The sequence below is a fragment of the Haliotis rubra genome, unplaced genomic scaffold (genome assembly GCF_003918875.1).
Source record: "Haliotis rubra isolate DU_JTF1 unplaced genomic scaffold, ASM391887v1 Scf12, whole genome shotgun sequence".
NCBI lineage: Eukaryota > Metazoa > Mollusca > Gastropoda > Lepetellida > Haliotidae > Haliotis > Haliotis rubra.
In genome coordinates, this window is record NW_025765114.1 from 1,984,459 (window position 1) to 2,006,809 (window position 22,351).

At 43.7% G+C, this 22,351-nt stretch overlaps 2 protein-coding genes across 2 annotated transcripts; one reads left to right on the top strand and one right to left on the bottom strand.

Annotated features, from left to right (window-relative positions):
- Positions 1 to 601: 601 nt before the first annotated feature.
- Positions 602 to 19,691, bottom strand: LOC124262337. The gene is made up of 5 exons (XM_046696831.1): positions 19,429 to 19,691; positions 17,158 to 17,183; positions 13,900 to 13,980; positions 2,252 to 2,459; positions 602 to 2,066 (listed from the first exon to the last, which is right to left on the bottom strand). Exons 1-5 carry the CDS (start codon positions 19,593 to 19,595, stop codon positions 827 to 829), a joined length of 1,722 nt encoding a protein of 573 aa, XP_046552787.1. The 5' UTR covers positions 19,596 to 19,691; the 3' UTR covers positions 602 to 826.
- Positions 2,786 to 5,604, top strand: LOC124262349 (fatty acid-binding protein homolog 6-like). Its single transcript, XM_046696840.1, has 5 exons — positions 2,786 to 2,919; positions 3,649 to 3,728; positions 4,203 to 4,375; positions 4,600 to 4,710; positions 5,316 to 5,604. Exons 2-5 carry the CDS (start codon positions 3,659 to 3,661, stop codon positions 5,376 to 5,378), a joined length of 417 nt encoding a protein of 138 aa, XP_046552796.1. The 5' UTR covers positions 2,786 to 2,919; positions 3,649 to 3,658; the 3' UTR covers positions 5,379 to 5,604.
- Positions 19,692 to 22,351: the final 2,660 nt, after the last annotated feature.

Below are 22,351 nucleotides of genomic sequence, written 5' to 3' on the forward strand. Positions count from 1 at the left end.
CTCACATGACTTGGCAATCGAAACAGGCAGATATCATAAAATAGAGAGGGAAAATAGAATTTGTACATTTTGTGATCTTAATTGTGTAGAAGATGAATATCACTTCCTCTTAATTTGCCCATTATATTGTGAGTTAAGAAGAAAAAAAAAATGTCCCAAAATATTATTCTGTATATCCCGATAGGGTGAAATTTTCTTTGTTAATGTGTTCTGGTGACAATGTTCTTATCCGTAAGTTGTCAACCTTTATCTATCAAGCATTGTCTCTAAGAAATAAACATAATAATTCATAGAATGTATGTACTCATATTGTTATATGTTACGACATGATATGAAGTGGTGCGATATGATATGATATGATATGATACATGGTATGATATGACATGATGTAATATGGGGTGTTATGATATGATGTGATACGACAAAGTATGTGTAATGCGATGTTATATGATGTGATACATTTTGATGCGATATGACATATTGTGATTTGACTATTTTTATTCTTTTCTGTGATATTGTGTACTATGTTCTTGTATACTATGGGCCTGTGGCCTTCAGTATGAATAAAGATTGATTGATATATATATAGTTATATATATCAAGTCTAGACTATCTGTTTTGGTATGTATAATGGCAAGTTCAGAATCTGCTTATTAAACAGTATATCATCTAAACACTGACAATATTTTCTGTAAACTAATTACTGTTTATTTAGAAATTGACAAGAAGCAGTTTATTTAAATTGGCAATATCAAGTTTTAACATAAAGCGCATAAGTTAAAACAAACTATAACAATGTACGTGTGCGACCTAAGGACAGTAAACATCAAACGACACTTTTAGGTCGCTTTACACGGAGAGATCTAAGTTTCCTTTTTCTCGCCTTTTCAAGTTCAGTAAGTGAGTCCTTTCTGTTGGAGAAGTAGGATTTCCCTGGCAGCAGTGAGTTCCTGCTCCTTGGCCTGTAGTACTTGCCCGTATTTGGCCGATTCGGCTGTACGGGCTCCACACCAAGCTTCTCAATGTCTTTGATGATTTCAGAAGTCACGTCGGTTACAGAGCGAGGTCGCAGGTCACGGGGTTTGACGGAACTACGTCCACGACTGTAGGTTGTGTTGCCTGACTTAGGCCGTCTTAAGATTGCGTTGTTTGCGTTTATGAGTTTAGCATTATGTTTTTTCTGGCAGGTAATGCATATACGGGGCACTGGATTACAGAGAAATGATTCTATCTGTTCTTCTTGATGAACTTGCCTCGTGTAGGACTCGTACCTGTTGTCATGACAACTTCCGGTACATAATTGCTGGCGGCACAGGGTACAGGTATTTGGTTGCAGTGCCTTCTCAGGACAGTCTCCAACACATGCAGGCTGAAGGCAGGTGTTACAGCACCGTCTGTCACGTGGCTTAGCACTTGGGACTCTTTGTTTGGCCCTCTGTCGCAATCTCTTAGTCTCCCATTCGACCGTTTCACTTTGAAGTTTCTCAATGTCTATTAAGCGGTCAAGAATGGTCTCCACGACTTTGGCCTTGGGCCTCACAGACAGTATGTCACGCCAGTCGTATTTCTGCCGGGCTATCACCTTCAGATCTAAACGACCAAACGGCTCAGGCAAGGTCGATTCAAACTCGTAAGGAGGAATGTCAACGTGCTCGGCGTCAAAGTCGAACCTACGTCTATCCTTCCGATCCTCGGGCACATAGATGGCATCCAACTTTTCTGGTCGCAGTTGTAGTTGGGGCACCGGTCTGTTGCTGTCTACAGGTGGCTCGGGCTCGCGCTCAGAATCAGACGAAGAATCGTCGTTATCAGAGTTAGGACTGTCTATCCCACTGGTGCTCATATCATCATCTTTAACTCGGTCCCCAAAGCTGTGCGGCGTGATGCTGCTTTTCCCTAGGAGGTCCGCCAGGACGTTGGGGCTTAGGGTATCGAAATTCCCCGGTGTTACATCAGGGGTCTCACTTGTCCTCAGCCCATTGGAGGGGCGATAAGCCCCAGGTGGCACAGAACGCGGCCGCTGAGGGGGCCTTGGCACAGCGCTTGATGGTCGACTTGAAGGAGGTCTGAAACAACAATGAATCTGTTAAGCGGATTTTGAGTTCGAAGCCAGATTACTGCACACATACGGACCTTGTTCACTGCACGGACCTTGCAGTAAGTATTCACATGACAGGCTGAGAATACAATCCCAAATGCTTTTGTAAAATTACCACTAGCACACTAATGACCATGATGCTGCTACACGTACCGCCTGTCGGCCCTTCCACTGATGGGCCTGCATCGGGTGACTGTGGGCTCGAACTCGTCATGTTTGAGAGGCAACCACTGTTTGTGTTGGAAGGCCTTGAGGCTAGCGGCCAGGTGGCTGTGATACACCTGGTTCAGACTGTCCCCGTCCCTCCTGCTCCTCCAGCACCACCCCCTCCTCCTCCAGGTTTTCCAGAACTGTACAACTTCTGGAAACAAACAATAGTTGGTTAAGACAAACGATGGCATTTCTGGAAAAAGGTAGGTTAGCGTTGCGAAACTGGACGTTATACGGCTGAAACTTGAAATATACTAGTTTAACTCATTCGCACTGCGAAATTCGAATTACACTGTGCGAAGAATGTACATTGCCTAGGTATTGAAGCGGCCGGTGTGACCTTTTGAAAAAGCGGCCTCAGTCAAAGCAAATCAGTCACTGTTCGTTCATAGGTTGTGCATTCCATGTCATACTGATATCTTCTATTTAGTCCTGCCCAGGTCATGTGTATACGTGTGCAAAGGGCGCTGTTTCATCAATGTAACTTACATATCTCCCCGATACCGCTAGGTAAAAGCAAATAAAGTTATCACCGACTCCAGACTGTTATCGGTGAGAGACTTAGACCTTCAGCTACACAGATCGGTAGGAGTCAAGGACAAGAACATCAGGTATGTCGTCTTGTGTGTGGAGATGGATCATGTATGGGTGTAGTTTTGCTGGTTTGACAGTGTCATAGTTATATTTGTGTTACAGAAGAGGGCGCAGATACTTCATGATATGAACTGTGTTGAGTCAACGTAGCTCTCCTACCGCGACTGCTGCACATAACATTACATGTATGGTACAGGGGTGGCTGCCTGAACCCCGTTGTATCTACAATGTAGAGCGTTCTAGAAGTATGTCAGATTGGAGAGGACGTTAGCTAGTATATTCCTAACAGCAGTTGTCAGTAGCAGTGGGCCTGTGTAGTGTATCTGGGGGTGTACCCCAGTGTCCTCTGTCAGGCATGTGTAGTGTATCTGGGGGTGTACCCCAGTGTCCTCTGTCAGGCCTGAGTAGTGCTTCCTGTGTCGGGGCCGGGGGTGTTAACGTTGAACAGATGGAAGCGAAAAAATCAAATATATGAATTCGCACACATAATATCATACGTGTTCATGCAGGACTTGTAAATGCCACTGATGAGCCTCGGTGATATCAATAAGATGTCAGTTCACATTAAGCTGGTGATACGTCATTATTGTATGACTAATCCCAGATCCAGTCAAGCTGTCCACGCTGTCGATCATCTGTCACTAATGGCCCTTTACCCTGTTCATAAACCATGTCATTATCTATTATGTTATATTCTAACATGCAATAAGCAACTACACGTGATTAATGCTGCTGGTGATTGGCAGGTACCACAAGATGGCTGCATTGCTAGGAAACTGGCAGTTGGAACGTCACGAAAACATGGACGAGTATATGAAGGCTGTCGGTCAGTAGACGTGTTGTATGTCCAGTCACAAGCACTACACATGACTATTAGAACACTGACACTTACCTACTTCCAAGGAAAGGATAAAGTAAAATATATTAACGTAACTAACCACGTGAAGTAAAATTCTCTTTGGCAATCCCTGCCTGCGAACGAAATCATTTTAGCTAAAATTAATTTGGATCAGTGAACATTGAACTTCCTTCCTTTGGTTGGTAAACATTTAATTGTATTATTGTAAGTATGTGTCACTCACCACACACTAAGGGCGTTTAGTGATCACAAAGATCAGAGTGTCACTGATATTTCGGCTGATGAAAAGCTTTTGTTCAACTAACTTACAGTTAACAGTCGGGTGTGAGTAGGATATGTCATAAACAGAAATACCTTCAAAGGTTAACACGTCGTATATTTGTACTAGGTGTATCTACAGTGGCTAACCTGTAACCATGTTATTGTATGACGTCACTGCAGGGGTGAACATCATATTGAGGAAGATGGGTCTCTCTATCACGAGCTACGAGGAAATCAAGCAGGATGGCGACAGCTGGGAAATCCATATCACATCAACTTTCAAAAACGCTCACTTAATATTCAAGCTCGGGGAGGAATTTGATGAGGAAACTATGGATGGACGAAGGGTCAAGGTGTGCTGGCTGTCAAAATGATTTAAGTACACAAATATCCATTAGGATTAGATCGTTTGATTATTCAGTTAAACCAAATAGATCTTGACCAAATAGCTTGCACTGACAGAGAAACTGTGGAATATACAATGTCTAATATTCTCAGCCTTTGGTGCATTCGACAGAGCAGATCTGACAAAGATCAGTAGCTTTGTTCTGTCTGATTAACAACATTGTTTTAACAGTCAACCATTGTCCTGGAAGGCGATAAACTAATACACAACCAGACGGCAGTGAAGGAAGATGACGAGAACTCGACGATCACACGAGAACTTGAAGGGGACACGCTCGTCATCGTAAGCATGTTTTGTCTTGCGCCAGTCACGCGCCAACAATAAAGTCGATGAAACGTCTTACAATATTCGTAACGATTTGTTTTGTCGCCGCACTCAGCAATATTTCATCTATATTTCGGCGGTTTGTCAATAATCACGTCTGGATCAGACAATCCAGTGAGCAACAGCATGAGCATCCATTAACGCAATGGGGATACGATGACATGTGTCAACTAAGTCTGACCGCCCGATCCTTTCAGCCGATTCTTACGACAAGCATGTGATAATGATTTTAAAAGTCAGAAAGACTTTTTAAAATTGATACATTATTTGTATACATAACCACCACTAGTTTCTCTTCTCTCGGCCATACCCATTGATAATTCTAAGTTGTTTGAACATGCTATAGGTGAGAGCGGGCAGATAGTCACAATAGTACAACTGTATCATCTGACCACCCGCAGCAGCATGTGTGGGAGAGACACACTTCACAATGATCAGCCCGTCAGACAGCATGGTGGAAGGGGTGTTATCAGGGCATTATCATACATGCTCAATATACCGAAAGTATATGAATCATATTACAACCATATCAGATTTATGTGTTGATTATATCTTACTTTCAGACATTTGTGGCGCTGAAAAAGAATGTGACGGCCAAACGATTTTATAAACGCTACACCAAATAGTCCTGTGTGAATTTAAGGATGAGTGCCCAACACTCTGCCATCAGTATGAAGCATGTGGTCTACCCTGATGTATCAATACAGATGTCTATTCTGCATCAACGGCATCTTCAGAGACGGCACCTTCACAAAGTACTCTGGACAGTCTTGGACCATGTGCCTGTTTTCACACGTAGTTTAATGTAGTTCCTATGATTTTGTATTGGGTCAATAAATACATTTTCCCATATATACGTATTGAGGTGTGTGTATTAAACGCTGACACGAGAAATTACGTTGTGATCCATAACATTGTGACAATTCTACGTATACTTTCTGATGAAATACCATTAATATTGCGAAAAAGAGTCACAAACGTTTCGAGTCACCAGAAACGGTATATGGAAGGAAATGGACAAACGCCTAACTAGACACGACTAAAATTAACTTTAATACCGAGAATGTTAACGTGTAGACTTCAGATCGCGTGTATCAGTGTAAGCTTGAGGTGCCTATATTATTACATGCCTCGAACTTTGGCTGGCTTTACAACGTGTATGTGATGACGTTAAGGGTGGCTTTACAACGTTTAAGTGATGGCGTTAAGGCTGGCTTTACAGCTTTCATGTGATGACGTTAAGGATGGTTTTACAACTTGTATGTGATGACGTTAAGACTGGCTTTACAACGTGTATGTGATGACGTTAAGGATGGCTTTACAACTTGTATGTGATGACGTTAAGGATGGTTTTACAACTTGTATGTGATGACGTTAAGACTGGCTTTACAACGTGTATGTGATGACGTTAAGGATGGCTTTACAACTTGTATGTGATGACGTTAAGGATGGCTTTACAACGTGTATGTGATGTTCTTAAGGATGGCTTTACAACTTGTATGTGATGACGTTAAGGATGGCTTTACAACTTGTATATGATGACGTTAAGACTGGCTTTACAACTTGTATGTGACGACGTTACGGGTGGCTTTACAACGTTTAAGTGATGACGTTAAGACTGGCTTTACAACGTGTATGTGATGACGTTAAGACTGGCTTTACAACTTGTATGTGATGTGCTTAAGAATGGCTTTACAACGTGTATGTGATGACGTTAAGACTGGCTTTACAACGTGTATGTGATGACGTTATGACTGGCTTTACAACGTGTATGTGATGACGTTAAGACTGGCTTTACAACGTGTATGTGATGTTCTTAAGGATGGCCTACAACATGTATGTGATGACGTTAAGGATGGCTTTACAACGTGTATGTGATGTTCTTAAGGATGGCTTTACAACTGGTATGTGATGACGTTAAGGCTGGCTTTACAACGTGTAAGTGATGACGTGAAGGCTGTATTTTGAGCTTTTCAGTAACAACATCTAATTTGGCTTTTGAACTTGTATGTGCTGCAGTCTATGCTGGCTTTCAGATATAAACACTACCTACTGCCAGCTCGATAGGTATGTGACTTGGAGTCAGTGGACTAAGTTCATGTTCAATAGCATCCATGTATCACTACGTGTTACACGCTTGTTTCAGATCCTTGTAAATTCCTACATTTGGGGATATCTCAACAGTCGATTCTGGTGGATCAGAAAATCCACTGACTAGCATTATGAGCATCGATCGACGTCACTGGGATACGATGACTTGCATTAACCAGGTCCCCTAACCTGGTCGCCGATACTTTAGTCGCCTCTAGCATGGATTGCTGACAACGTATATCCTTACCTAGAATCAACAGGCTCATACCAACCATAGGTTTACAGATGATTGTAAATGGACAATGGATACAATTAGACTTAAATTATCTTACTCTCGTTCGCTTCCGCCTTCTCGTACTTCTCCGCCTCCTCAACCCCGACATCGCCGTGTCCGGACGGAATAACGACAAAGACTCCGTGCTCAGTCGCACGTTCTCGAAGTCGCAATGGTCATACCCACCCATGTGCTCAGTATCCACGTGAGGCTAGGGATGAATTCAGGGGCATGTGCCCTAAGCCTTCTGCATGGATATCACACATGTAATAAACGCCGTATTTTCATTTACAGTATGAAAGAGAGAATGTAATTCCTCCATCAGGCAATGTATATGTCATCTCTGCAGAACCACCGCCCCGACATCCGACAGTCCTTCACACTAGTGCAGTAAGTTCCAGTGTTAGAGGGCTATTCCTCAGGTAACATGTCACCATGGTGTTGGTAATTATGCCAACACGTCTGTGAAGCTATAAGGGTAATAACAGATAGGTCTTCTGTCCCCCACCCTTCTACAGGTCCACCTGGATGCAGACAAATGACAGGGTATGTCGTCCATCTACCCACAGACCAGGACTTGTTACGCTAGAACGTCCTCGCAGTCGCAGCCGAAGTAATCGATCAAAACTGCAGATAACACACTGTCAGTGCAGGCCTCTGTCACTGCCGCTGTCGACATGTATATCACGACAGGGACGGAGCAGTGGTCTGCAACCGTTGGTGTTATATACTAATGAAGAACCAGCAGTGGGATCGATCAGGGTTCACTCAACGTATTCAACTTATTCAACTCCACACATGGCCTGGCTGCGGTAAGTGTTGCCATCTGAAGAATGTTCCACCAGTTTCTCTGCACGGTGCCCTGTCTCTGGCCACGACGACCATTACAGTCATCAGATATGTATCATGAATCGGGTCTAATGGGCGTATAGAGGTTCAACAATTACAATGTATGAAGACTTGGACCAATGAAGTATGTCACGATATACGGTGTACATGTATATCATTTCCAACAACGAGACCGGCAAAGAAGTAATGGCGATTCAATAGGTTGTATTATCTGGATCAGGAAACATGTGGGTCCTTCCCAGTGAAGACTATTGTCGGCTAAACCGTTAGTGCTGACTCATCAGTTCCCACATGGTTACCCATGCGTTATATGTGTCCTGGGAGGTAGAGGCTGGAGACATGACTTTACCTGTAGGTGGTGACAAACTAGCAACTGGTACACAGTACACAGTACACAGAGAAGGGACAGTGTATTCAAGGGAACGCATGGACGAATTTATCAGGTTACGAGTCAAAACCAATATATTTTGAAGATGAGAAGTAGTTATATCAGCGACGTGTGCTGCACAGGGGCTCAGATATGGAAGTATGAAGTCAATTACTGACACGTCTTCAACTTACCGCGTGCATCTTCACAGGCTTGAGCTCTACTCCGGAACAAAGATGTCATATCACATAAGGTGTAGAAAAATGTCCACTTAACCTGACCAATGCTGATCACTTGTTTCTGATGGCAATCTCCTTCACAGCGACAAATGTGTCCAGCCTTTGGTTAGCGTTATGCCCATAGTTGTCCTTCATAGTTCACCCGTATATCCAGAATCAGGGACAATACTGCCGCTGTACCGGCCCATGTCACACACCGCTCTATCAACCTGCCACAATTGCTAATTAAGTGCGATTACAGCGTTTAAACAACACCTCCAGGTTGTAATTTGAGTTAACCGGTGTGCTTTATTCACGATCTGCTTTCCTTATGCTGGAGAGCTTTAATCCGCCTTCCAAGCCGGTTACTAAGTCGTACGTTTAATCGCAGTTTTTTTGGGCCGATAAGCAAAACGGTCATAGATTTCTGCAACTGAACCTTTTCAAAATTTCAAACCAGACTCTTATTCTCCCCAGTTTCTGAAGAAGTAACAATTTCCTTTCACCATAGTATCCACATAGTGGCCATATCTGCCATACTCATGTGAAAATCAATACTCTAAATAGACCAGTTTGTGGTTTCCATTGTGAGAGGAAAGTCATGTCCGCTTGTTGCTATGGTAATGAAACCATTATCTCTTTATACGGGTGGTAAAAGTTACAGCGACCATGGATCCCTTAATCCGTGTGTAATGGTTTGATGTCAGATCTGAAAATAGGAAACCCTAACATATTGGATTGCGACGAAATGTTAAAAAAATATATATATTACCCAAGTATATCTAATCTCTTCCTTGAAAACCATTATCTGCATGAGCAAGTATGTTATATTTATTATCGAGGACCAACTCACAGAGTATAGTCAACTGCAGCAAAAGTCAAATTGTAGACAAAGTATTTTCAGTCCTACTTTTCGTCTGTCTGTGATCCGATCCATACCCGAGGACTCAGTAAGCAGTTCCATATCAGACATACTCCCACACACAACATGAAACAACTTAACAAGAAAATAGTGACAGGATCTTCAGAATCACTGTGTTATCATAATAACTCTGTATAATTATTTAAACCAAAAACCCCAAGGAAGTTGTTTTCACCAGGGCGATCTTTTTCCGCTTTTGTCTCGTGGTCACGATAGCAAATCCGTTCATTTTCTACGTAACAACATTTCTTTACAAAACGAAACAAAAATGCTGACGCACGTATATTGGATAAGCAGACCGCGACTTGGAACTCGATTTTTTGTTTTTATTTCAATAATAGGACATGCCTAAAATAACAGTTTAAAGAAGTTTAACATAAATTCACAGGTCTACATATAGTGAGCATATGCAGTACGGTACGCCATGGTTACATGTTACCAGTATGGTGTCCGCAAGAGGCCTTGTTGCGACAAGTTACTATACAGCCCTACTCAGATCGCTGATTGCCGTCTCCACGGCTTTCGGCAGCGTTATAAGCTGTAACAGTATATGCTTGTCTTTGTGAAGTTGGTCACGCCTGTTGACACGTACCTTGTGGTGCAGTTCAGCTGTATCTCCAGGCAATATGTCAGTGATGTCTTGACACTGTGGCCATTTTTCCAACCAGCGCATGTAAGATGCAATTAGCACCGATAGTAGCGGGACAATATACAAGACGTTGAACAATCATGTAAGCTGTATTTGAAATGTAATAAATTTAATTATTACACGAAAGTAACCTTTCCAAATTGAACTGCTACGCAAGATTCAGTCTTACTTTAGACTCTAAAGTAATAGTACAGATATGTGTCAATAGGCTTGCCTTGTCAGAATGTAGACGTCCACATCAGATGCATGTCACCATCTCGCCCTCTCGCCCCCCTCACTATATAATACCTGGTCACCATCTCGCCCACCTCACTATATAATACCTGGTCATCATCTTGCCCCCTTCACTATATCACACCTGGTCACCATCTCGCCCCCCTTACTATATAATACCTCGTCACCAACCTTGCCTTGCCTCACTATATAATACATGGTCACCATCTTGCTTTGCCTGACTATAAAATGCCTAGTAACCACCTTGCCTTGCCTCACTATATAATACCTGGTCATCACCTCGCTCTGCCTTGCCTTGCCTCACTATAAAATACCTGGTCATCACCTCGCTTTGCCTGACTATGGAATGCCTAGTAACCACCTTGCCTTGCCTCACTATAAAATACCTGGTCATCACCTCGCTTTGCCTGACTATGGAATGCCTAGTAACCACCTTGCCTTGCCTCACTATATTATACCTGGCCACCATCTTGCCCTGCCTCACTATATAATACCTGGTCACCACCTCGCTCTGCCTCACTATATAATACCTGGCCACAACCTCGCTCTGCCTCACTATATAATACCCGATCACCACCTCGCTCTGCCTCACTATATAATACCCCGATCAGCGCCTGGCCTTGCCTCACTATACAGTACCAGGTCACCACCTCGTTCTGCCTCATTATATAATACCTGGTCACAATCTTGCCTTGCCTCACTATATAATACCTGGTCACAACCTCGCTCTGCTTCACTATATAATAACTGGTCACCACCTCGCTCTGCCTCACTATATAATACCTGGTCACCGCCTTGCCTTGCCTCACTATATAATACCTGGTCACCACCTCGCTCTGCCTCACTATATAATACCTGGTCACCGCCATGCCTTGCCTCACTATATAATACCTGGTCACCACCTCACTCTGCCTAACTATATAATACCTGGTCACCACCTCACTCTGCCTCACTATATAATACCTGAGCACCGCCTTGCCTTGCCTCACTATATAATACCTGGTCACCACCTCGCTCTGCCTCATTATATAATACCTGGTCACCGCCATGCCTTGCCTCACTATATAATACCTGGTCACCACCTCACTCTGCCTAACTATATAATACCTGGTCACCACCTCACTCTGCCTCACTATATAATACCTGGTCACCGCCTTGCCTTGCCTCACTATATAATACCTGGTCACCACCTCGTTCTGCCTCACTATATAATACCTGGTCACTACCTCGCTCTGCCTCACTATATAATACCTGGTCACCACCTCACTCTGCCTCACTATGTAATACCTGGTCACCGCCTGCCCCTGCCTCACTGTATAATACCTGGTCACCACCTCGTTCTGCCTCACTATATAATACCTGGTCACCACCTCACTCTGCCTCACTATATAATACCTGGTCACCGCCTGGCCCTGCCTCACTATATAATACCTGGTCACCGCCTGGCCATGCCTAACTATATAATACCTGGTCACCACCTCAATCTGCCTCACTATATAATACCTGGTCACCACCTTGCTCTGCCTCACTATATAATACTTGATCACCACCTCACTCTGCCTCACTATATAAAACCTGGTCACCGCCTTGCCTTGCCTCACTATATAATACCTGGTCACCACCTCGCTCTGCCTCACTATATAATACCTGGTCACCACCTCGCTCTGCCTCACTATATAATACCTGGTCACCGCCTTGCCTTGCCTCACTATATAATACCTGATCACCACCTCACTCTGCCTCACTATATAATACCTGGTCACCACCTCGCTCTGCCTCACTATATAATACCTGGTCACCGCCTTGCCTTGCCTCACTATATAATACCTGGTCACCGCCTCACTCTGCCTCACTATATAATACCTGGTCACCACCTGGTCACCGCCTTGGTCCCATCTTGCCTTGCCTCACTATATAATACCTGATCACCACCTCACTCTGCCTCACCATATAATACCCGGTCACCGCCTCGCTCTGCCTCACTATGTATATATATATATAATACCTGGTCACCATCTTGCCTTGCCTCACTATATAATACCTGGTCACCACCTCACTCTGCCTCAGTAAAATGACTTTACTGTACCAACTTGACACAAATTCAGGACGTGTCCTTCTCACGTGCTGCGTGAGAGTCGACGTCAGGCGGTCATTGTCTCAATAAATAATAAATACCAAAGAGCATTTGACCGTGAAATTACCCAAAGGCACAAGATATTTCAGTAATTTGTGAAGTGAAGGAATGCGATGTCATTGTATATTTCAAAACCTTTTGAAAGACGTCCTTCGCTTTTAACGTTGTTGTTAAAAGACCCGTTCGGCATTTAATCAACGCTAAGTAGGCCATAGCCTGGGCCAGAGAAGTACTCAGCTTAACAAACTGCCGATGTATCGACTTTCTATTCCCGTCGTCCCGGGGGAGTCTTCATTCTAGAAATCCAATACTTGTCTGAGAGATGAGCGGTAGTAGCATGACTCAGCATGCAGAGTGTCATGCAGGGTGTCATGCAGAGTGTCATGCCAGATACTCGTTACAAACAGCCCCGTGCTGCTGCTGCTGCCCTCCATACACCCATGTTTAACAACCCAGCCTACTCATATACCGTTTTATCAAGGCGAAGAGAAGGGAATTACAGATGTCTGAATCTGTGATGCGTTTCCCCACATCCGCAGCTTCTACAAACATGCTGCGGTATTTTCATCAAGGAATAGTCTACAGCTACAACAACTGTTTTCTATTCCATATTACAGTTCAAACAATAAATATATAATTTAGCATTATGTCCGTAATATTTCCGCAATAATCCCTTGAAGATATAAAGACTGTAATAACCTTACACAGAGAAATAATGCTGGCTCTTCCACCAGTAGGACATGGCCATTTGGGCAGCGAGAAACATTTACACCCTGCGAGTTTCCAATAATGAACACTGTGTTTCGCTCAGTTGCACGCTGAGGTAAGGACAACGGGAAGTAACTCCAGTCGGGAAGGGACGCATTATCCCAACGTCGCGCTAAGCTACATACAATCAATGAAAAGAATGTAGAAGAGATTATGTGTCATGGAATAAGCTAATATGTACCGCCATATAATTTGTCAATTAAAATCCCCGTCCCCGCCTGAAAGCAGCTTGTAATATATTAGGCAAACGAGGGGGTACTAAATTGTCGGTTTTGACAAAACTACTTGATAACGTTCACATAAAAATACATGTCGTTGCAAGTTAAATGGGGTCAAAAAGTAAACACGCTTATCGCAGTAAATTCGCTGTCGCAATCTTTGTAGTTTTATCTCAGCAGATACCGTTCTAACAAACAGGGCATAATTTGTGTCGTTTGCCGAAGGGAAGAAAACTATCCAGGTTCGTAATTATTGGCATTGTGGAAGGTGTATTATGTAGCAAGTGTACATTACAATGTGTCTGTAATACGTGTGTGTTTCAAGCATGACTACGTTTGATATATATGTCGATAAGCAACGACAGCACTGTTATTCCTTTCTTAGATTCCACAGTATCAGATTGGAAATGAAATTTTACTTACCTGATAGGTAGAAGAACGGAAGCGGTTCTTCAAGTTCATGCTCACATCTCGAACCTGTTCGCTGAATCGCCGAAACTCCACCTGGTCGCAAAACCAAAACATTTCATTGACTAAGCAGACGATACTGCACGTGCGATGGTTGTCAGTGTAAATAAAGAGTTGGGGGGAAGTCTCGTGACGTCACAGCAGACCGATCCAAAGATAAACAAACATTGGGGGACATGTCATGTCGAATCCAGTCCTCCTCGAATGCTTATGTCCGGGTTGGGTATTTCACGTGACAGGCAGTAGACCGGAGTGATTTAGTGTCAAAGGCTGTCCGTCTCAAGTATTAACTTGCTGCGGGTGTTATAAGAACCTCCCAGCAAGCGGAACACTTAGACCAACCATTGACTATTTTTGTTGGTACATACTACCTTACGTCATCGGATTTATCATATATAGGAGATATTTTAAAAGAGAATCAGAGCATTCGTTTCTAAAACAGTTACTTAGATATAACATTAGCATGAACGGGGAATCTGAAACACCAGCTATTCATTGCATGTATACGTGAAGAAGACTTATGAAGAAGATTAAAGTATAAAATAGAACAAATTGCTATAATTCTACCTCTGTGTGAAAATCATTGACGTAGGTATGTTAACAGTAGCTGACCCACAGCACATAGGTATGTTAACAGTAGCTGACCCACAGCACATAGGTATGTTAACAGTAGCTGACCCACAGCACATAGGTATGTTAACAGTAGCTGACCAACAGCACATAGGTATGTTAACAGTAGCTGACCCACAGCACATAGGTATGTTAACAGTAGCTGACCCACAGCACATAGGTATGTTAACAGTAGCTGACCCACAGCACATAGGTATGTTAACAGTAGCTGACCCACAGGACGTAGTTATGTTAACAGTGACTGACCCACAGGACGTAGGTATGTTAACAGTGACTGACCCACAGGACGTAGGTTGGTTAACAGTGGCTGACCCACAGGACGTAGGTATGTTAACAGTAACTGACCCACAGGACGTAGGTATGTTAACAGTGGCTGACCCATAGGACGTAGGTATGTTAACAGTAACTGACCCACAGGACGTAGGTATGTTAACAGTAACTGACCCACAGGACGTAGGTATGTTAACAGTAGCTGACCCACAGGACGTAGGTATGTTAACAGTGACTGACCCACAGGACGTACGTGTGTGAACAGTAACTGACCCACAGGACGTAGGTGTGTTAACAGTAACTGAGCCACAGGACGTAGGTATGTTAACAGTAGCTGACCCACAGCACATAGGTATGTTAACAGTGGCTGAGCCACAGGACGTAGGTATGTTAACAGTGGCTGAGCCACAGGACATAGGTATGTTAACAGTAGCTGACCCACAGCACATAGGTATGTTAACAGTAGCTGACCCACAGCACATAGGTATGTTAACAGTAGCTGACCCACAGCACATAGGTATGTTAACAGTAGCTGACCCACAGGGCGTAGTTATGTTAACAGTGACTGACCCACAGGACGTAGGCATGTTAACAGTGACTGACCCACAGCACATAGGTATGTTAACAGTAGCTGACCCACAGGACGTAGTTATGTTAACAGTAGCTGACCCACAGGACGTAGTTATGTTAACAGTGGCTGACCCACAGGACGTAGTTATGTTAACAGTGGCTGACCCACAGGACCGAGGTATGTTAACAGTGACTGACCCACAGGACGTAGGTGTGTTAACAGTAGCTGACTCACAGGACGTAGGTATGTTAACAGTGGCTGACCCACAGGACGTAGGTATGTTAACAGTGGCTGACCCACAGGACGTAGGTTATTAACAGTGGCTGACCCACAGGACGTAGGTATGTTAACTGACCCACAGGACGTAGGTGTGTTAACAGTAGCTGACTCACAGGACGTAGGTATGTTAACAGTGGCTGACCCACAGGACGTAGGTATGTTAACAGTGACTGACCCACAGGACGTAGGTTGGTTAACAGTGGCTGACCCACAGGACGTAAGTATGTTAACAGTGGCTGACCCACAGGACGTAGTTATGTTAGCAGTGACTATCCCACAGGACGGAGGTATGTTAACAGTGGCTGACCCATAGGACGTAGGTATGTTAACAGTGGCTGACCCACAGGACGTAGGTATGTTAACAGTGGCTGACCCACAGGACGTAGTTATGTTAGCAGTGACTATCCCACAGGACGGAGGTATGTTAACAGTGACTGACCCACAGGACGTAGGTATGTTAACAGTGGCTGACCCACAGGACGTAGGCATGTTAACAGTAACTGACCCAGAGGACGTAGGTATGTTAACAGTAACTGACCCACAGGACGTAGGTGTGTTAACAGTAACTGAGCCACAGGACGTAGGTATGTTAACAGTAGCTGACCCAACAGCACATAGGTATGTTAACAGTGGCTGAGCCACAGGACGTAGGTGACCCACAGCTGACCCACAGCACATAGGTATGTTAACAGTAGCTGACCCACAGCACATAGGTATGTTAACAGTAGCTGACCCACAGCACATAGGTATGTTAACAGTAGCTGACCCACACATAGTTACAGCACATAGGGGTATGTTAGCAGTAGCTGACCCACAGGACGTAGTTATGTTAACAGTGAGCTGACCCACAGGACGTAGGTATGTTAACAGTGGCTGACCCACAGGACGTAGTTATGTTAGCAGTGACTATCCCACAGGACGGAGGTATGTTAACAGTGACTGACCCACAGGACGTAGGTATGTTAACAGTGGCTGACCCACAGGACGTAGGTATGTTAACAGTGGCTGACCCACAGGACATAGGTATGTTAACAGTAGCTGACCCACAGCACATAGGTATGTTAACAGTAGCTGACCCACAGCACATAGGTATGTTAACAGTAGCTGACCCACAGCACATAGGTATGTTAACAGTAGCTGACCCACAGGACGTAGGTAACAGTGCTTAACAACAACTGACCCAGAGGACGTAGGTATGTTAACAGTGGCTGACCCACAGGACGTAGGTATGTTAACAGTGGCTGACCCACAGGACGTAGGTATGTTAACAGTGGCTGACCCACAGGACGTAGGTATGTTAACAGTGGCTGACCCACAGGACGTAGTTATGTTAGCAGTGACTATCCCACAGGACGAAGGTATGTTAACAGTGGCTGACCCACAGGACGTAGTTATGTTACCAGAGCCCATGGATATGTGTAATAGTAGCTGAAATACTATAGTGAACGGATCAGTAAACTTACCTTTGTTATCTTGTAAATGGAATCCCCTGAAACAGACAAAACACGTGGACGTTAACATCCTCCATGGGACCATTGTTACACAATCACCTATAACAGACAAAACACGTGGACGTTAACATCCCCCGCGGGACCATTGTTACACAATCACCTATAACAGACAAAACACGTGGACGTTAACATCCCCCACGGGACCATTGTTACACAATCACCTATAACAGACAAAACACGTGGACGTTAACATCCCCCACGGGACCATTGTTACACAATCACCTATAACAGACAAAACACGTGGACGTTAACATCCCCCACGGGACCATTGTTACACAATCACCTATAACAGACAAAACACGTGGACGTTAACATCCCCCACGGGACCATTGTTACACAATCACCTATAACAGACAGTCTATGCGGTGGTGGCAACATATCGGTGGACGCTGGGGGATTAAATTGCTATGTGATACGGTCATTCTTTTTAAAAATAAACAAAATCAACAACACAAGAAGAAGTCTCGGTGATTTGACACATTGGAATATTTATGACTACCGTAATTTCCTTTTCAGAAAAAGAGACAACCAATGCCGGTTTAATCGTGCCTAGCTCGCATCTTGATTTAGCTGATGTACGGGCGTGTATTAACCCCACTGGAATATCCTCCTACTTCAATTAAGGGTCGACCCCCTCGAGACGCACCAGCGTTCTTCACCGGAAGACTACGAACCAGGAGCACGGGAGATGTTTTAGTAGTTTCCTATGTACATGAAGGTGAGCATTTGGGACACAGCCACATGTGCAATGTTTGGTTTGGTTTCTTTATTGTTTCACTCAGTAATGTTCCAGGTTAATGGCGGCCGTCTTCCTATAATAAAGACTGGTTTGGATCAGGCAATCCTGTGACAGACATCATAAACATCGATCTACGTTACTGGGATACGATGATATGCATCAACCCTGACAGTGAGACCGATCTTCCGATCCCGTTAGTCGTCTCTTACGACAAGCATGGGACCAGTTCTAACCCAGATCATGTGTAATGTATAGTACATGCCCTCCAGGATATAACTAGTACTTTCCGCTGTCGGGTAGTATAGATACGGATTTTGTCAGAAAAGTAGAAACGAAAGTGGACAGAAAAAAACAAGTATAAGGGTGCGGGGATAGACAGAAGAAGGGATACAGAGTTAATAAATTAGTTGATAGGGTTCATTGTAAGAACATCCTTAATCTCAAGAACTCACGAAGAAGGGCTACTCTGGACTCTCTTCGTCGACTGAATGAAACAATGGAAGAACTAATCTGCGGCATGACTTCATCTCCATCCTGATAACGCAGCCTCGCTGTGGGCACCTGGTCAACACACACGTTACCCTGTGACCCCCAGATGATCGATGGGTCATGAAATATCTCCTCTTCATCTCACTTACGGCAGTCGGATTACCCTGTTTGTTTCCGGCAATATGTAATTGGCTGGTTAATAATGCACGTTGTTCAGCTGAATCACAAACAGCCGTATTCCGCCTAATCAGCGCCATGCTGTGTTGACGATGGACAACGTTCAGGGAGACCAAGGTAAAGAACGTGAAGTCAGTGACAAGGACCATCTTCACACAGTGAAATCAGTTTACTCGTCATACTAGTACATAATACCAAAGTTCCCATCTAGTTCACGGAGAGGCTACACAGTGTAGCTATCGTACAGTTAGATCAATTTCAAATAAGATAATAAACCTTAAAGTATCTATTGAGTATCGACTATATCAGAGGCATGTTATAATAGTAAACACACACGTAATGCATATTAGGTTGTGTTTGTATATTAAAATGCAAGTAGCTCCATACATGACAAGTACGTCCTGGGTTTGGTAGAAACATGGACAATGGAGAAGAAGAACGAATGCAAGTCCTTGACAGTATGAACAATGCTTATGTTCACACGGCCATCCAGCATATACCAGGTATTCGATCTCGTAATGTCAGACTGACCTGGTACAATGTCCGGCCGGAATATACCCATTGTGAGTATTCAATCAAGACATATGTCAACGGTACTTAATGTCTTGGGTGTATAGGGACATGGCGTGTAATCTGTCGAGTTCCCCGGCCACGATGGCCACCACAGGCCTACACATACCTGAACACGTCACCTGTCTTTCAGCTACAAATCAGGACACAGATGATTCTCCGACACAGGTTATATGTAATCCAGATGTTTCCGCCACACGCTACCCAGCAATCACGGCCGCAACAGTCCCGTTATCAGTGAAACATACCCACATTTCCTGAATACATTTCCCAGCGACGCGGAAGGCAGGATATCATCAATTGCAGTCGAGAAGGGAAACAGTTCCTGCAACTCTTTCAAAGACACCCGGTGCCAAGCAGCAGGAAAATGTACACACCACAGACTTCCAATACTCAGGGATGTCATGAACATCATCTTACACCATAGCTCCCCATCGTCTACAACATGAGCGGCGGGACGATGTATGGACAGAGTCGATATACACGGGCGTTGACTAGGGAGCACACCGCTAAAACAATGCTGATCGATTACAAACGCTGAATGGCCCGATGATGAACATATTTCATGATTTATTGATGATGATTAGTCATGATCACGTAGCATCCAGTACAGACCAGCATGGGAAATATGTGCCTTTCCTAGGGACACAAGGTCCGAGTGTCACCAAGGCGTGAGCCGACCAGCGACTTAGGCGGCAGCGCTGGTGTACTTACATAGCATATCTATATAAATAATCCAATGAACGACCCAGTGAGGTATTTCTTTTTAAATCCTAAGAGAAAGAAATATTATTATTAAAACTCAGGTAACAATTCGCGAAGAAAAAGTCCTCTCCACGCAAATACAGTCACATCTATTATACATACACAAAACAGAACAGAGGATACCTACTCGATATACCAATCATTATCTATTTTCAAACTGTGTTGTAACATGTATCATATATAGCGTTCCATCATGGATCGTTCTTGGTGACAACGACTGGTTTGTCAGGTCCAGACTCGACCGTCCACTTGAGTTGCTGACTGACATATCGAAGTGAATCATATGAGAATGTCCAAACAAGTGTTTCAGCTTTATAAAATAGATTACATACATTAGTGAGCCTTGGAGGACAGAAAGAAACCGAAATAACTTCAGTTTGTTTTTATTATATATAAACTATACATTCATTTGGGAAATGACCTCAAATGAGGCAATTCGAGGAGAAAAAAATGTTGCAATAGTATTGCAATAGTTGGTCGCAACAGACTATCGCTATCGCAATAGGTGTTTACCCCTAAATAGACACCCTCGTAGCAATCACTCAGTAGTCATTTCACAGTGAATACACACAAAGCCATGTAATAGGTCTCACAAGACTACATTACTGTACAGGACAACATACCTGCCACAATAGCTGTGGAAGTTGCATGATTCGACAACACATTTGCAACAGTCGACACAATCAGTTACATTCTGACATTCAACACTGTATGGTGGAATCGCCAAGTCAGAGCTGCATAATAAACCTGCACACAATACACGCGCACGACAGTATTCACAGAACCAGGTGGTATCTGTGTGTCTAACAACGGTGACTAGGGTCCGTGGGTAGGTGCACGGGACCACGGTCCTGGCAGCTTTAGCATACATTCGAACACCTAATTCGGTGAAGCTTTTTTTACCTTAGTCCCTATTTCTTCGAACTAACTCAGTGAGACACGAAATACGCAGCTTCACTGTTGTAATCTGAGTCACACAGGTACATTGGACCTACCCCTGTATTGTCCTGTTGACCCCGCCCCATCATTAAAGGCCTTTATGGCCGGATTGGTGAATGTGGTGAAGCTCAGCTGACTGCCTCTTGGTACATCTACCACACTACATACAGGGCAAACATACAGATGCCAAGGTCTACATCTATTTGGTACTAGGTATAACTTACTTCTCTGGCGAGAACGTCGGTACATCTACCACACTACATACAGGGCAAACATACAAATCCCAAGGTCTACATCTATTTGGTGCTAGGTATAACTTACATCTCTGGCGAGATCGTCGGTACATCTACCACACTACATACAGGGCAAACATACAGATTCCAAGGTCTACATCTATTTGGTACTAGGTATAACTTACTTCTCTGGCGAGATCGTCGGTACATCTACCACACTACATACAGGGCAAACATACACATTTTAAGGTCTACATCTATTTGGTGCTAGGTATAACTTACATCTCTGGCGAGATCGTCGGTACATCTACCACACTACATACAGGGCAAACATACAGATGCCAAGGTCTACATCTATTTGGTACTAGGTATAACTTACTTCTCTGGCGAGATCGTCGGTACATCTATCACACTACATACAGGGCAAACATACAGATCCAAAGGTCTACATCTATTTGGTGATAGCAATAACTTACTTCTCTGGCGAGATCGTCGGTACAGTTGTAACGACAAGGACATATCGCTCAAACACACTGTACCGCAGACAGAGAGGTGCGCCCATTACGGGTATCCAGAGTGACGTCCACCTCAGTTTGTGAGGAACACATCTGTCCAGCGCGAATCTCCATTTAGTCAGGCGATTCTCACCATATTTAGACCATTTACTGGACACAATAGACCGTCTGTTCCAAGTGTAAGAGACGTTGGGTATTAACGTCAACGTGATTGTATTCCAGTAATAATAATCCAACTAATCCCCATGTACGATCACGGGTTGACATAAACTAATCCCACCTGAAACAACACAACAAACGATAAGCTTTCATTACTCATTACGTCCCCGGGATTAACACTTAACAGGGGTTCAACCGGAAGTGTTATAATCCCTTACTGCTTGCAAAATGTACACTCCATTGAATCTCAGTCTGTAGGACAAACAGCATAGTGGCAACTTATTTTCTGGGACAGCAGAAACCGGAAGTGACGCCATTTTGCAAACACGGTTACTTTCAGTGGGTCTATTTATGATTTGATGCTATCATCTCGCCTGGCACGCGGTTCTACAAAGGATCTCACATTTGATTATGTATGGTCTCTTGTATCTAAACAATCTGATCCAGCAGAACAAGGAACTCTTTTGTGTAATTACTGATTGGATGATTTTTCTTTTGAACACGCCTAATAGTTAGGTCTTTTTGTCGTTGTTGTTTTTTATTATACTGTTATCCCTTTC